This window comes from Bubalus bubalis, chromosome 24 (genome assembly GCF_019923935.1).
Source record: "Bubalus bubalis isolate 160015118507 breed Murrah chromosome 24, NDDB_SH_1, whole genome shotgun sequence".
Taxonomy (NCBI): Eukaryota; Metazoa; Chordata; class Mammalia; order Artiodactyla; family Bovidae; genus Bubalus; species Bubalus bubalis.
Genome location: NC_059180.1, coordinates 41,087,993 through 41,104,647, shown reverse-complemented (window position 1 = coordinate 41,104,647; position 16,655 = coordinate 41,087,993). Strand labels below are relative to the sequence as shown.

General features: G+C 60.2%; 1 protein-coding gene across 8 annotated transcripts in view; it reads right to left on the bottom strand.

Annotated features, from left to right (window-relative positions):
• The window catches only part of UNKL (unk like zinc finger), a 33,070-nt gene that overhangs the window by 2,621 nt on the left and 13,794 nt on the right, over positions 1-16,655 (bottom strand). For 4 of the 8 annotated variants that reach the window (XM_025275297.2, XM_025275303.2, XM_025275300.2 and 1 more), the window contains 11 exons: positions 15,897-16,032; positions 14,582-14,699; positions 14,089-14,173; positions 13,492-13,577; positions 10,105-10,167; positions 7,617-7,794; positions 2,172-2,264; positions 1,825-1,857; positions 1,444-1,671; positions 645-847; positions 278-535 (listed from right to left, as the gene is read on the bottom strand). In XM_025275297.2, coding sequence (XP_025131082.1) covers positions 278-535; positions 645-847; positions 1,444-1,671; positions 1,825-1,857; positions 2,172-2,264; positions 7,617-7,794; positions 10,105-10,167; positions 13,492-13,577; positions 14,089-14,173; positions 14,582-14,699; positions 15,897-16,032 — 1,481 coding nt within the window. Of the gene's footprint in view, positions 1-277; positions 536-644; positions 848-1,443; positions 1,672-1,824; positions 1,858-2,171; positions 2,265-6,046; positions 6,233-7,616; positions 7,795-10,104; positions 10,168-13,491; positions 13,578-14,088; positions 14,174-14,581; positions 14,700-15,896; positions 16,033-16,655 lie in introns of those variants that run through there. The other 4 variants (XM_025275298.2, XM_044935907.1, XM_025275304.2 and 1 more) reach the window with 3 other exon arrangements.

Below are 16,655 nucleotides of genomic sequence, written 5' to 3'. Positions count from 1 at the left end.
GCAGGGGCGGGCAGCCCCCAGACGCCCCGAGCTCTAACAAAATGCCTGGTGTGGAAGGGTCTTCCTGCTGAGCCCAGGGCAGCGGGTTCAGCACTACAGCAGGGGGGTAACCAAGGACCCTGGAGGGTGACCCAAAGACGTGGGTGACGTGGCCCCTGTCCAGGGGGGCACGGTGGCTGAGAGGAGGCAAAGGGGGAGCGGAGGGAAGCTGTACCAGGCCCCCCGCCCCACCTCGGTGCTCAGCCCGCTGGTTCCTTGAGGACGAGCCTGTACTCACCCCGTCCACCGCCTCCAAATCCAGGCGCAGCTGACTCTGCAGCGAGTGCAGCTTGGGCAGGGGGATGGCACCGATGTCGCCGCAGCCGCTCAGCCCGGGGAGCGCGGAGGCCAAGCCCCGGCCCTCCAGTTCCTCCTGCAGCCGTCGGAATTGCGCCTCCACCTCCTCCTTCTTCTGCAGCGCCAGCTGCCGGGCACTGTCGGCCGCGAGCGCCCGCTCCTTAGCCTCCTTGGCCTCCCGCTGCCATGCGTCGCAGGCCTGAAACCCAGGAGCCATGGTGACCCTGCGGAGCCGGCACCCCGCCCCAAGCCCTGCTCAGCCCCGCACCCCGCCCCATGGGCCCTGCCCCGCGGCCCCCCCAGCTCACCTGCTTCACCTGCTGCCAGGACTCCTCCCACTGCCGGATCTTCCTCTTGGCCTCGTCCAGCTGCCGCCGGACCCGGGCCAGCTCGGCGCTGCTGGGACTCACGCCTGAGGAGGCCGCGGGGCCGGCATTCAGGATTGGGGACGGGCTGGGAGAGAAGCTGCCGGAGACGAAGTCCCAGATGCTGCCGGGGACGCCGTTCAAGCCTGAGTGTGGAGGAGCTGGCGTCAGCCTGCTCGAGCTTGGGCCTCTTGGGCATCCCCCCAGCCAGCTCTGGGGACCCCAGCCCTGCCCCCCGACAAGGACCCCTGTGCCATCACTCGCCCGAAGAGCTGTGTTGTGGGGGCCGCGGAGCTCAGACCTTGGTCCCAGAACCCTATCCACACTTAGGACCTGGAGGACCCCACAGGGTTTCTGGTTACGTGAGTGACATCTATTGAGGTATATGACATCAGAGAGTAAAACAAGTATTTAAAAACATGGTTTCTTTAAAAATAAAAATAACATTGTTTCTTTTAAAACAGATCACAAGTTTCCATTTGCAGATGGATTCTGCAAATCCATCTGCTTCTGTGCTTGGCCTCTGCTGACTTCGTGCACCTGGCAGCCTGCGACACGAGGCGGGTCCCACCACAGTGGCGTCCTAGGGCGGCATGGGGTCCCAGACACGCTAACCCCCCCAGAGGTCCAGGTGCGAACCCCAGGCCCCGTCCCCAGGGCACGTGCAGCCGAGCAGCGGCAACAGGACATGATGGACTGCACTGTGGCTCCCCCAACCCTGGGGCCCCACGAGGCCACTCACCAAAAGAGTTGTAGGACGAGACTGAGGGGCCCAGTGCTCTGGGCTCTGACTTGAGGGGCGGCGGCTGCTGGGGGGGCGTCATGGCTGAGGAGATGAGTGGGCCCGGCAGGGACTGGGAGAAGGAGCCAAGCGGGGAGGCAGACAGGGATGAGGAGGAGTGCAGCGATGGGGAACGCGGCAGGCAGCCCGGGATGGCCACGGGGGCAGAGCCCCCCAGCAACCTCTGACCTGCACGGAGTTGGGGGAGTGGCGTCAAGTTAGTGGGAGGCGGTCGCTGCAGCCCCAGGGACCAGACACAACAGGAGACCCTCTGCCCTGGAATCACCCGGCACTGCCCAAGCTGGGGGACTCCCACCCAGGTGAGAAGGCCACACGTCTCACCCCTCAGATGCTCTCTAGGCCCGCCTGGGTGACCTGTCCACAGGCACAGTGGTCCCAGGATGTTTTAGGCCCCAGAAGTGGTTTTAAGATCAGAGAAATTAAAAAAAAAAAAAAAAAAAAAAGATGAACTTTTACACTGAAGAAAACGATTCAGTATCTGATGTGAACTGTGAACCTATTTGTCTTCATACCAATGTGGTGGTTACTCGTCTCCTCGGAATGGCCACAAAGGCCTGCCCCCGACTCTGCAGGGGCTTTGGGGTGCGGGGGTACAGGGAGGCAGACAGGACCCCTCCCACCCCAGAGGCACAGGGGGTGGTCCTGGAAGGCATCGGCTTAGGCACTACCTGTGGGTCCCAGGTCACGGCCGTCGTGTTCCTCCAGGTCCTTATCTGGGGGCACGAGGCTGATGTCACCAAGGTGAAGGTCTAGCGTGGATCCTGCGGGACAGACCTAGTGTCACCAAGGGGGGATCCAGGCTCCTGTGGCAGGGGGACCCGCCTAGGCTCGGGGTCCGCCCCTCCTATAGCCATGGCAACACAGCCCTCATCTCGCTGACTGAACTTCTGATCATTTGGTAAAATCTGACCAGATCACATGCCTGCCTAGTAAAGAAAATCTGACGAGGGCAATGTCCATGGGGAGAAAGGGGCTCATGGACAACGCGGGGGGGACCTGCACTGACCTCCACCCCAGGGCCCAAACCAGGTCCCACAAGTGGGCAGGGCTGTTTCCCTCCTGTTCTGCTGGGGACCCCCGTGCACCCCCCCAGGCCTGCCAAAGGGACAGGGGAAAGGGCCGTGGCCCCCTTGGTGCTGACCACCCCCCACTGTCCCCACCTGACACGCCCTCCGGGCCCTGGCATGGAGTGGGACGCTGTCTCGGGACGGCCAAGGTCGGGTCCGCCAACCCCCCGAGTTCCCGTGGCCCCATGGGGGCAACTTGGGGAAGGTGTGGCCTGGGGACCAGGGTCCGGGGGAGCAGGAGCTTCAGGGACAGACCCAGGGCCTGAGCGGCCACCCAGCACAAGCCACAACCAGGTCTGGGGAGACATGCTGATGCTGAGGGCCCAGCACATGGGAGCGCTGCCGCCCCAGATCCCTTCTGTCCCCAACCCCGCTGGGGTCCACTCCAGAGCACCCCCTCCAGAAGGCTGGGGCCTCTCTGGCATGGCCTGGTCCTGTGCCCCCTGCTGGCCACAGGGCCCCACAGTGCCCCTGATGCCTGGCGGATGCACCGAGGCCCATTTCAAGAGGCCCCAGACTCCAGCCAGTAGTGGACCATGGGACCCTCGTTAGGCCTGCCTGCTCTGGGTCAGCCTCCCGCCTCCGCTCCCAGCTGCCCGGTGCCAAGTGGCAGAATTCCTGGACGGTGACCAACAAGCAGAAGAGAGCTGCACTTCCACCCAGGCTCCAGGGGCCCACCCTCCTGCCTTCCCAGCGGGCAATCCTCAGTGGTCCTCGGTCTGTGGATGCTCTGGCCTCCCCAGCGCCTTGTCCTCACATGGTCGTCCCTCCCCTGTATTCTGTATCCAAGTTTCCTTCTTCTAAGGACACGTTATATCATATTAGGACCCATCCTAATGACCTCATTTTACCTTAATTACACCAGTAAAGACTTATATTTTTCACTTTTTGGTGGGGGGCAGGCTGCACTTCACGGCATGCAGGACCTTAGTTCCCGACCAGGGGTTGATCCTGGGCCCTGGGCAGTGAAAGCGAGGGGTCCTAACCGCTGGACCACCAGGGAATTTCCTGCAAAGACTTGTTTCTAAATAAGGTCACGTTCCCAGGGTCAGAGGCAGACAGTGCAGGGCTGAGGCAGGCCTTTAATTTAACCAACAGTAATTGGGACCACCCATCCTCACCAGGCTGTTCTCTGTGCCCAACAGCACCTCCTGCAGGCCTAGGGCTTCAGGCCTCTAAGGACCCCTCCTGCTTCGGTCAACTCTGCAAAGGGGGCCACCTCTGGCTCCCACCCTTCCTAAGACATGATGGCAGGCCCCGCAGGCCCTCACCCAAATCCAACCCGAGTTGGCTGACCCCCACTTCTTGCGATCCCCAGTTTCCGTCTCACTCTTCAAACTGTTGCCCCAACCTTGCCCCCCAGCCCTGAGTGGTGCTCCTAAATGCCCCCACCGCCACCCTCCACCTGTCCCTCTTCCCTCCTCTGCCTGGGGCCACCTCCTGGCCTTCCCGTCCTCCTTGGCAGCCCCGCAGCCCCTCCTGTGGCTGTCACCCCCGGACACCAGTGACCTCTGTGGTGCTGACCTGCAGACACCAGCTGTCCTCCAGCGCGGCTGCATCACCGCCTGCCGGCAAGGGAGGACCCACAGCAGCCCTGGCCCCTTAGCAAACTGTGTGCACGGTGCCTCCCTCAGGCTGCTGCACCGGCACCCACGTGCTGAGCAGGAGCCCAGCGCGGCCCTCAGCTCCTCCCCCCCAGCCCCTCAGGGCCCCCATCTCTGCAGGCTGCCCCCAACCCTGACCTCTTCTGTCCCAGGAGGAGACTTTCAGGGATGCCAACCCCTTCATGTCCCAAGCCCTGCCTCCTGGAAAAGACGCACCCCCCTCAGTGACTGGTCCACACTTCCCAGCAGGACCCTCTCTCACCCTCACCCACCCCAGCAAGGGCTCCTCTCTGCCTTCACACTGCAGCACTGCTGTGGGCAGCAGCTTCACTCACAGCTCCCATCAGCCCCAGCAGTTCTGAGAAAACTCCAAAACCCTTCTCAGAATCTCCCCCTCCTAGATCCCTTCAAGTCACCTGGACTGTGTGGTCCATCTCAGACCCAGACCACTGCGGGCTGACGTGTAGACTCACCTGCTGTGCATAAGCAGGGTGACCCACCCATTGCATACTTGCCCTGCACCACCTCCCCAGGCTCCCGAACTGGCCTGACACGTCCACTGCCTGGGACATGCCAGTCAGCTGGGCCCAACAATGTGGACTTAGCCCTTCACCCTGCAGTGGGGGGATCAGGTTGGCTTCAAAGCTGGCAGAGTTTCAGAAACGTTTTTTTGACTAACAAAGGCATGTAAAAGGAAGGAACGGATGGATAGATAGAAATAAACTGAGCGCAGGAGCCTTTTTCACCTCGAAAGCATTTACTTCATCCCACTCCCCACCCCCACCCTGTGACTCAGCACAGAAGGACCTTGCTGTTGCCCTGCCCCCCTCAGGTGTAGCCAGGGCACAACCGGGACTAAGTCTCACCTGACAAGCCACAGCCTGTGTGGGGTGGTGGCAGACGACCCCGAGAGGTGTCCCGGCCCCCAAAAGAATCAGTGCTGCTTCTCTTGTCCTACTACACACCCTACTGCTTCCTGAGATCAGACCCAGGTTCTGAGATGTTCTCTCAAAAGAAATGACTTTTAACACTCAGAATCTACGTGACTGAGTCATCTGACCTCTAACCTGCCGTACCTGCCTCTAACCTGCCCTGTCGAAATGCCAGGAACTGCCCAGACATTAGTGAGCAATTAGCTGAAAACTGCTGAGTAACAGCCCTGACAAAGCTCAGTTCCCAACGTGACACAGCACATCTGAGGGATGCCCAGGTCCCCAGGACCAGGCGACACATGGGGACAACTTACAGCGCAAGAAATTTGAGGCCAGAATGGGAAACCCTGACCCGTCACCCCCTGGGGCGGGCCAGGATGCCCCTGGCAGGCTGTCCTTCCGCTAATTGCTGGATGGACACGCACCCGACAAAGCGGCTCACTGCTGGTCTGCGTTCCCCATAGCTCGCAGCGGCAGTTCGCAGCAGGACAAGGTAGGGACCCTGGGAGCGGGAGACCCACCCCCGCTAGGCGATGCAGGTTTCCCTGGAGAGCCCGGTGGATGGCGCCCACGCAGGGAAGACCCGGGCGCCCCCGCAGAACAGGGTCCTAAAGACGGGAGATTTGTTTTGGCCTCATTTCGCAACCCCTAAGATCCTGGCACGGACCCCTGGCTGTCACACCTGGTCGGGGCGCGGGTGCCGCAGACTGCTACGAGGGCCACTGGGAGCGGAGGGGGCAGCTGGGGTGGCGAGAGGAAGAAGCGGATGCACCGCACCTGAGGGGTCACCTGGCCCGCTTGGGGGGACGGGAGTTGGCCGCCTGCGGGGAGGGGATGGGGGGTGCATCTAGCGGGGGGCAGTTAGCGCACCGCCCCATCCGCGGCTCCGGGGAATGACGGCCCACACCTTACAGGAGTGGGGCTGACGATGCTGACTCACCGTTCCCGCACCCCGCGTTGGTACCGCCATCACCGCCGCCCGATTCAAACGCGGCCCGCTCCCCGCCTGCCCGCGCCGGCCCCGCCCCTGGTGACGCAAACCTGATCACCCCGCCCCGAAACGGGATGCCCCGCCCCTGGTGTCCCGCCCCGGTGACGTAAGCTTTAGATCGCCCCGCCCCCGAAACGTCCCGCCCCGGTGACGCAGGCCCCTGGGTACCCCGTCCCACTGCCCCGCCCCGCCCCTGGCCCCGCCCCCAGGGTACCCCACCCCTAGCCCTGGTCCCTGGCCCCGCCCCGCCGTGCAGACAGGTGCTTGCGGACGGACTAGTGCTCGCCTCGCGGCTCCGCGTCCTCGGAGCACCGCGTCCCCACCGCCCAGAGCACGGGCCTTCGGCGGGGCACTCCACCTCTTCGCACCAGCACCTGACTCTGCCGGCGCTGCGAGGCGGCATGCTGGGACCCCGGGCACAAAGTGTGCGAAAACCACCGCGGCGAGGGCTGCTCTGGTGGGTTAAAGTGGGATCTCCGCAAGCCCTGTCGCCGGCCGGCTGCTCCTACCCTGCCCACCCGCAGCGGCTCAAGTAAAACACTCAACCTAGCGCCCGTGGGTCAACAGGCCGTGACCCTGCCCTCAGCTGCCCACAGCCTCGGGTCCCTCCCTCCCGGGTCCCTCCCTCCCGGGTCCCACCGTTTGCCAGCCACCTGGCAGTGAACTCTGCAGGGCTCCACCTGTTTGTGTGAGGTGGAAGGCAAGAAAGAGGAACCTGCCCAGTGGCCCTGAAAGGGCTCCACGGAGTCCATGAAAGGCGAGGTCTGCAAGGAGCACCGGCTTGTTTGAGCTGACTCTCAGGCTGTGAGTGCATCGCAGAGGTGCACCCCGGGGGAAGCAGGGCAGCCCGCACCTGTCAGCCCCGCAGTGGGGGGCGTGGGCGGGGGGCGGGGAAGGAATAGGGGAGTGGGGCGTGGGGGCGGGGGGAGCTGTACCCTCCGGGTCCTGGGTGCCAACAGCAGAAAGGCCAGCCAGGGCCCTCCTCCCGGGGCCAGAGGGCAGCTCTGAACGTTCTGTGACTTCCCACAACAGCAAGGTGCCCACTGCCAGACAGGGACCAGGGGACCGGCTTGACCTGGCAGGCGCCATCTCACGCACCAGCTCCACTCTTCCCTGGGCTTTCACCACAGTCCCGGCCAGGGCTCTGCACCCCAACCACCGCCCCTAACCGAACCCCCACGTCCGATTACATGGGTGATTAGTTCACAAACCCACAAGGACGCCCAGCCGCCAGGGACGCCTGCCGCTCCCCACCCTGGTCACCGTCGGACCTACAAGCCCCCGTCATTTCTCTGAAGCCTCGGGCTCTCGGTGGTGCTGCCGCTCTGGCCCCGCCAGAGGGCGCCACATCCCCTCTGCCGCTTGTGGCGCCCAGCGAGGTAGGCGCGCTCCCGGGGCAGCACGGCCGGAGTGGCAGGTGACCACCGGAAACGCTCTTCTACAAAGGAGCGTGCGCACACACGCGTGCACCGGAAGGTGTCAAGGCAAGTGCAGAGAGGCAGCAGAGCCCCGGGCTTACCTGGGACGCCCTCGCCGGCGCTGCCAGAAGGGTCGAGCGGGTGGGGGCGGGCCGAGAGGGCGGGCAGAGCGGTGGGCGAGGAGCCGCCTGAGCCGGTGCTGGACGCCAGGCTGGACGCGAGGCTGGAACTCACGCTGGGAGCGAGGGGGTGACCCACTGCCAACACCGCAAGGTGGCTCTGTGCAAAGACACAACAGGATGAGCCAGCGCTGGGCTCGGGGACAGCAACGTGACCAGGGCCGCGCAGTGACAGAGGACACTGGGGGACAGAAACGACAGAGTCACAACGGACAGGCCAGGTCGCTTCGCTCCCCGCAGCAGACCAGAGAGCCAACTACTCTTCCAGATATTCTAGAGGGAGGGGCTTTAAACGTCTGGTTAGTTAGAAACCGTCGCCGCAGAATCATAAGCTGTTACCACCCAGGGATGGGAACAAGTGCATCCAGAGAGTGTCATTCTTTACAGTGACAATAGTAAGAATCATGGTAATAGCGATGCAGAGCAGAAAGAAAGAAGCTACCACGGCACGAGCAGACAGCCAGCAATGCTGCTGATGATTTCGATGAAATAATCTTGTAATTTCATTATCCAACAACAAAAATAAAAGATTGGGGCAATTCGCATTATCTTTATTGGATAGATTAAAAGGAAAAGAACTGGCACTATCTTGGATAAACAGCCAGGAACGTGGAGGGCACTGCGCACAGTAAAGGCAGCAATAAAAATGAACCAGGACTGAGTCATGAAGTCAGGCCTCGGGGCTTTCCAAGGTCACCAGGAAACCAGGAGTCAGAGGCTATAGCAAAGTGAGACTGTGTGTTGTCTGGGCTTTCCTGTCGGGGCCCAGGGACTCAGGGTTCTGTAGCTGCAGGAGGAGACGGAGGTCCTAGGGAGGAGCGGACAGCACCCACACGCAGGAAGGGGTCCCCAAAGCAGCTCTGAGCACCAATTGCCCGCAAGAGCCAGCAGGCCAGCCTCACGGCCATGGCGTCCCCTGGGCATTCCAGCAGACCCTTCAAACAAGTAGAAAGCTCAGGGTCCCAGGGTCCCTCTCAGATGGCTTTCCGATACCGCCCCCCAACCCCTGTTCACTGTCCCTGGAGCCTGGCTTGGGGACAGGACGGAGGGGGTCCCTGGGTGTAGGTGAGCACTGGCTGGTAGATGAACCTGGCCAGCCTGCTCACAGCACCTGAGGGGGTACAGCTCATACATCACATCAGAAACTGCCCACTCCTCTCGAGGTGCCCCGCCATGCATCCCACTCCTCTCCAGGCCCTTCCTCCACAGCCCTGAGACCATAGCCACAGTGCCCTGTTGACTGTGCTACTGTTAACATTTCATGTTTCAGATTCTTAATGAGCAACGTCTTGATTTCAATATCTTTTTAAAAAGTCACAAAGCAACTGGGTTGTATTTTTATTTTCAACCATCCTGCTGACTTCAGAGATGGCTTCAGAACTTCCTAATGGCAAAAAGTCCTGATTATCTCCCTCTGAAAAGTCCCCTGGGAGGCACCCTAGGGGCACCAAGAAAACCAGCAGAAAAGAAACAGCAAGACCCTGTCCACTTGGGGATTTAAAAGAAAGCGCTGAGCAGAGACAAATGACAATCGAGCAGAGGGTGTGTGCTCGCTGTCTGCCAGCCAGGCCCCGGCCTTGCAAAGCTGGCGAAACTCCCTCCGCCTTTCCACAGTGGCATAAAAACACACGTCCCGTGTCTGAAAAAAATCCCTGCTTCTCAAACAACTCGGTTAAACGAGCACACGGGAAGCTGGGTGGCACAGAACAGAGAGAAAGGGTCCGACTCGGGGGGAGGCATCCGTGTAGCCTCATAGCTCCCGCAGAGGTGAGAACGAGCCCAGGTTGTGACCCAAGAGGGAGCCAGGCTCACCAACGGATGCTGTCATGGGCTCGGCTGGAACTGACATGGGGTCCTGACTGCCCCCGCACCTCTGGGCGGGACCTGACTGGGAGTCGGGTCTTCACCAAGGGAATCAAGTTAAGACGAGGTTGTCAGGGCAGGTCCTGATCAACAGGACTCATGTCCTGATGGCAAAAGGACGACTGGAGACACACACAGATGCAGAGGGAAGACGGCGCCCACCGGCAGACGGCAGAGGGTGGCCCCAGGAGGAACCGCCACCGCTGACCCCGTCTGCAACTTCGGGCTCCGGACGGAACTGAGGCCTGCAGTTTAAGCCTCGGTCTATGGGGCCATCACCCACACAGAAGACCACGAAGGGCACCTCTTCTTTTCCCAGGGTGGGGGGAACCTTTAAGAGGCTTTGGTTCTGTTATTTCTAAGGTACATTTTTTAAAACGTGAAAACAAAGGAAACACGGAACAGACGCCTCTATGGGGGCTGTGAGAAAGGAGCTGTCTCACAAGTGGACGTCAGCCCGGTCACTGTGTGAGGCGGGGGTGACTGTGACCAGCTGCACGCAGAGTGCTAACACAGGCAGAGGTCGGTCGCAGACAGCATGAGGTACCTGCTTGCCGTCCTGCTCGCTGGCCTTCTGGCTGCCGTCGGCAGGTGACTCTCTCCGCTTTGCCTGCAACAGAAAACGCACTGGCTGTTGGAAGGAGAAGCAGTTGATCAGAACCCCACAGAGAGACCTCAGCTCCACCAGGAAGGCAGGAAAGGCCAAGCACTGAAGTCCAGGGAACAGAAAAGGCTTTCAAGTTGCTGCTTCTGCGTCAGCTCTCCTGGGCTCCATTTCCCACGCCCGACATGGATCTCTGAGCTCTCGGCTGGTCTGTATGGAGGCAGGTGAGAGGTCCCTGAACCCACAGCGTCAAACAAAGTGTCCCAGGCAGGGCTGCACCTCCAGTGCGGGGAGAGTCTTGGAAAGTCAACCCCTGAGGCAAAGGATGGTTTCCTGGAAGGTGATTCTCTGCCCTCTCCTTCCGGCCTGGACACAGTCCCCTCCCTCCCAAGAGGAGGGGAAGAGCTTCACCCCAGAGAACTCAAATCACTTGGGGCTGCAGGAGGCTGAACCTTACCACAAACTCTCTACGTAACCCTCCTCTTCCACTATTTCCCCCATGTCTTTGCTGCTGCTGCTGCTGCTAAGTCGCTTCAGTCGTGTCCGACTCTGTGCAATCCCAGAGACAGCAGCCCTCCAGGCTCCCCCATCCCTGGGATTCTCTGGGCAAGAACACTGAAGTGGGTTGCCATTTCCTTCTCCAATGCATGAAAGTGAAAAGTGAAAGTTAAGTCGCTCAGTCGTGTCCGACTCTTCGCAACCCCATGGACTGCAGCCTACCAGGCTCCTCCGTCCATGGGATTCTCCAGGCAAGAGTACTGGAGTGGGGTGCCATCGCCTTCTCCTCCCCCATGTCTTTACCATCCCATAATTCAGCTCCCTGAAAGCAGAAACCCCTAGGTCTAGTTACTTCTCCACTATTTATCGCTCTCCGTTAAAACGGTAGGTAATTCCTCAGGTCTGGCATCCCAATGAATAAATAATAAATCTTTCCTCCAGCTAAGCTGGCTTTGGTCAGTTTAATTTGCGGGACCCCAGACACTAACCCTGAAAGGGTAAAGGGGACCGTTGCCCCCTTGCCTGTGCGTGTGGACTCCTGACTCCCACGAACCACCTTCTGGGGCTAGGACGGTTCTGCCTGCAGCGTCTGGGGCCTGGACTCCCTCAGGGCAAACGTTGGCACAAAGCTGCCGTGAAACGCCCTGCAGGCCTGAGAAGTACTCTGGTTCCTGTGTCTGATCTTATGATGCATGAGCCTGCGATGGCTCCAGTCACCCCGTCCTGTTTGGTTTCTGCATTTGCAGGAGGACCCATGGAGGGTGGAGAAGTGATGCTCACGCTGGCCCTGACCGGGGCCCCTTCCTCCTGCCCGATGGCTCAACTCTGAGCCCATCTGGGTATCTCCGGTTTCCTAGAATTCCACAAGTGACCCCGTGACCCCAGTTTGGGCGATGGCGCCAAGGCCCTGACCCGGGACCCGAGATCCTCGCTCTAAGGAGAAGCTACACTGTGAAGGAGCCAGGCCATCCTGAAACAGCTCCACTCGGCTTCCTCATCAAGTCCCAGGGCTCTGCCCCGTCCACGCCCCTCTGCCTCTGCCCTGTGCCAGGGACGGGGGTGGGGGCTCATGCTCCACGACACCAGGAACTCCCATCACACTGAGCAGGCGCTGAGCTGTTCACAGACACGCTGGAACGGGGCGGGAGGAGGGTGGGGAGAGCAGTGCGCCTCTGGGCACAGGGCACTTCACTCACACTCAGCTCGGCTGTCAAAGGCGATGAGATCCTGGGAAACAGGGAAGGGAAGCTGCCCTCTAGTCCGAGCCCCAACTTGGCTTATTTATTTTTTCATATTTATTTATTTATTTGGCTGTGCTGGGTCTTAGTTGCGGCACACGGGATCAACTTCCCTGACCAGGTGGATCAAACCCAGGCCCCCTGCATTGGGACCTCAGTCTTAGCTCCAGTCTACCAGGTCACCAAGCAAATCCCCTCACCATCACCTTAAATGAAAATGGCTCATTTGGGACAGCAAGACTCATGTTGAGGTCTGACGGTCTCCAAATACCCCAACCGACATATTCCCTTAGGGTCTTGACCAAACCAATCGTCCCTGACCTCACGCTGAGGCGTGGGCCCAACTGACCCCAGCACCTCAGATCCCACATGTTTCCTGGACTTTCAAAGTCTGTTTGAGCATTTGCTGAAAACATGGGGCAGAAGGAACAGCCAGTTTCCAGGTCCTGCTCCTGCCCAGGGGAAGGCTGGATGTTTCACTCTGAAACACTTTGCTCTAATCTTTTATTGGACACTTTGTAACATAGAAAAACAAATCTGACTCCATATTGGATCTCTTCCACTTTAACATTTGTATTGTATTGCTTTTGCTACAAATTAATCACTAAAAGAATGTTGCCTATGGTCTGAAATCTACAGGCTAGCCCAACCAACCACAGTCCCACTCCCATTTTAGTGCAAAAGAAGCCTGATTTCTAACTGGGTTCTTTGGGACACGAGTCTACCGTTTTCTTGGTCTGCTGGCTTTCTGAATAATGTTGCTATTCTTTGCCCCAACAACTCAGCCTTTTGACTTATGACCTGATGTGGTGAGCAGTACAAGGGATTTCGTAACAACTCCTTAGAGGATCTTATTAACTTCTCTCTCAATTTCTAGTTCTGGAGATTTCAGTCTCAGGCCCTCCCGAGTTCTGGCTCACATAAGGTGAACCAGAAATGGTGGCTGGACCACCACTGTTCATTCACCCTGAAGGAGCTGCACTGGAGTCCCACCTCAGGGTAACTGAGGAGCTGGGAGGGGGCTGCATCCAAGTGCAGCCCTGCAAACGGCAGCAGTGGAGCTGGGAGCCCGACCCGGGCACAGGGCGGGCATCGCCCAGGAGGGCAGCCCAACTCCCTGCCCCGCTGAAAGAACTCAGCTCCGTCTGCAGGCAGATGCAGAGGCAGCGCCTGCAGACGGCTTTGTCAAAGTCACGGACGGTGAAGAGGAAGAATTCCTGTGATACTCACTACCCCAAGACGGCGCCCCCGAGACACGCCTGCACCTCAGACGCTGAGTCCCAAGCTGTCAGCTGTGCTCCTCACGGGGGAGCCACCAGCACGGCCTCGCCTGACCGACGGGGGTCCTTCTTCACCCTCAGGCGGAGACCGCGCCTCACACACGACTGACGCATGCTTTTCTGACAAAACACGAGGCCAAGCAAGTCCACCTGAGTCAGGACTTGGCCAGGACTCTTCTAGACGCTTCTACGCCACCAACCCTGCGGGCAGGCCGCCTCCAACTGCATCACGCAGAGACCACACCCATCCGAGTGCCTGACACTGGATTCAAACCAAACGGCAGCGGGCATCCTCTTTGGATGTCCCCACTTACATGTCCGGGCTGCCCGCTGGGGGTCGTGGGGACGCTGGCGAGGGCGAGGTCTCGGCAGCCCCAGTCGCTGGCCATCCCGAGGCTCTCTGCAGAGAAAGGGGGCTTTGAGTGGCTCCTGGCTGAGACTCTGGTTAAGGGACCCCAAGCTGGGGTGGGGGCGAGTGTGTATTAGCCTCTGACAGGTATGAGCTGACCTGCAAGGGACCCTCATGTCTTCTGGGGTGAATCATGAATGACTCCAAAGTCATGGAGAATTTCAACGGGAAAAGCCACCCTCACCATTAAAATAGAAAAAAAAAAAGTAAAATTGGAATTCGTAACATGCTCGTAAGAGCAGGAACCCACGCTCACAGCTTCAGGAGGAAGCTCCCGGGGGCAGTGAGGAAGGGCTGCGTCTGTGCGCCTCCCGAACCCGAGGCTGCTTCCCCTTCAGGTGCTTTGTACAGGCTCATCTGGTCACAGTGACTGCACTCAGGACCCTGGGGCACCAGAGGCAGGGCCAGGCTGGGCCCCAGGAGGCCCAGAGGCCCCCGACCCTCCCAGCCACCCTCACCCAAGGAGGAGCCCCCGCCCGATCCCGGCAAAGGTGGCACGTACTGTCCACATGTGCGAAGGCGCAGAAAGGGCCCCGGGGGCAATGCCCGGTCTGGCGCATGTCGTTGCACTTGGTCGACTTGTAGATCTAGGAAACAAGGGCAACACAGCACGTAGAGCACCGGGCTGGAGACCTGTGTCCGCGGGAGGCCTGGAGCCGAGCCAGTCACGACGCAGAGCTCAAAGAACCACACCACAACGGGGTCTCCTGAAGATGACGGATGCAGACAACATGCCTCCCGCCCCTCAACCCTCCAGCGGCCCAGGGCGCCCCGCCTGCGTGGGCCCGTCAACCCCGGGAACCATGTGGGCCCAGGCCACTCCTGTGGCGCCTGTCCTCGAAGCCACCCTCCAGGTCAGCTTGGCCACTTGGCGTTTCCTGAAAGATGCACCTGGCTCAGTGCCCGCCACCCAGCAGGTGCCCAAGGAGTGCCTGCTAAGCGGCCATGGCATGCGCCCCGTGAGCAGACCACGAGTCCCCATCGGGTGCCCGTACCTCGGGGTGGAACTGCTGCTCCGTGCGTGAGTGGCAGAGCGCACAGCTGTCCCCGCTCGCGCACCTGGATGGCTCGCCCCACTCATCGCCATGCTTCACGCTGGGGCAGGGCGTGGACCTGCGGCAAGGAGGGCTCAGGTGGGCAGATGGCCTCCCCACGCGCCCCTGGGGACCAGGCGCCAGCCCTGCGTACTCTGGCCCTTCCTCACCAGGACAAGCATCCAGGGGAGCCCAGAAGGCATCCGGGAGCCTGTTTTCATTTTCCACAAAGTGTGAGGTGGGTCTCGGTCAGAGCCCCCACCGCCCCTGAGACTCAGCCGGGCCTCCTGCAGCATCTGGGCGACCAGGTCCAACCCCGCACAGCCCACCAGGGACTAACACCCTCTTTCTCCCCACCAGACTGCTTCAACACTGAATCTGAGACCCGGGTCCCAAGACACGAAAACCGTAACAACCCCCTCCATGCTTCAGGTGCTTCCCAGCAGCTTTATTGTATGGGGTTTATTTTAAACTTATCTGTGGGAAATAGGACATATTTTATGATTTTCTACCCTTTTTATATGCAGTAAAATTTACTTCACCTTCTCGAGACGACATCAAGTGACTAATACTCAGAGGTTCTCTGACCCTCAACTCTCGTTAAACCACTCAGAACAGTAACCGTCATAAAAAGATCTCTTTCTACGTGAAGGCCAAGTAAGGCATGCGAGGCAGTGTCAGATGATTGGAGAATGACTTTTGGCTCAAAGAACAAGCTGGACACAGAGCTGGGGACCCATAGGAGGGGCAAGGTGAGGGGCCAGATGCCCGGACACCCCTGGGGGTTCTGCGCCCCCAGCCCCCACCCTGCCCAGTGCTGGGCCCGTGCGGCGGGTTGGCAAACCGGATAAGCCGGGCACCAAGGTGAGGACAGGTGGAGGGAGGAGGAAATGGCCCAGGAAGAGATCAGGACTACCCAGGTGCATGACCCCAGGTGAGACCCAAACCCACAACCCGAGGAAGTCAGGCCCCCGGAGAGGGTGAAGCAGGCTGTGGGCACCAGGACTCCCAGCCTCGCCAGGGCGGGCCCTCGCCAGCAGGCGCCCTTGCTGGAGGGCGCACAGGTCGCGGCGGGGACAGGGAAACAGAGGAGCCACACCCTGACCACACCTACCACCATGGGGGCATCAGCTGGGCTGGCATCCCTGGACACCAGGGCCTCCAGGGAGGCTGAAGGGAATGGAGGGGCCGCAGCCTAAAGCAGAGCCTCGAGCCGGACGTGAGCCCAGCGGAGGGGCGGCCAGGCCCACACCCGCGACCGGGGGCCCGGGCTCACCTGTACTGGAACCGCCTAGGGTCCCGCCGCCGGTCCCTGCTGTTGTGGAAGTGCGGGCATGCGTAGCCCTGGCGGCACAGGCGCGGCGGCTTGGGGCACTGCTCCGTCTTGTAGCTGCCCAGCACGAAGTTGGTGTCTGCAAGACAGAGGTCCACACGGGGACGTGTGCACGCCCGCTCACAGCGGCCACACTGCCACAGGCGTCTCTGGGCAGGCGACGAGAAACGCCACGCGGCCTGTCCCATGGTGGAGGGAAAGGAGCAAAGCATGGACACGCAGGCCACGTGGGTGAGCCCTGAGCGGGCCGGACGCGTGGTCAGCAAGAGCGGCAGACACGGAAGGCACGGCCTGACCCTACTTAAAGGAAGTGTCCAGGACAGGCAAACCCGCGGCAGAGTGTGGCCAGGGCTTCTTCGGGGAGACCGGACAGAGTTTTAGAACTGGATGAAAGTGAAGGATGTGCAACAACGAACAGACTAGAAACCTCTGAAATACACTTTTAAAAGGCTCGGTCTGACCCGCAGGTGACACTGTGACATTTGTCCCCTGGCACCAGGGCCACCACCTGTGGGGAGGCAGTAGCCGTGTGAGAAGCCCCCGAGCGTTCCACAACGTGGGCCCCAAACCTGCCCTGAGAAATAAAGTCTATTTTCTAAATGGTTCATTTCATGTTATCTCAAAGCAAAAATAAAAACCTACCAAGGGTTATTTATAAGCCGTATCCAATAAAAGGAGATTCTTGAAGATAATACGCATTCC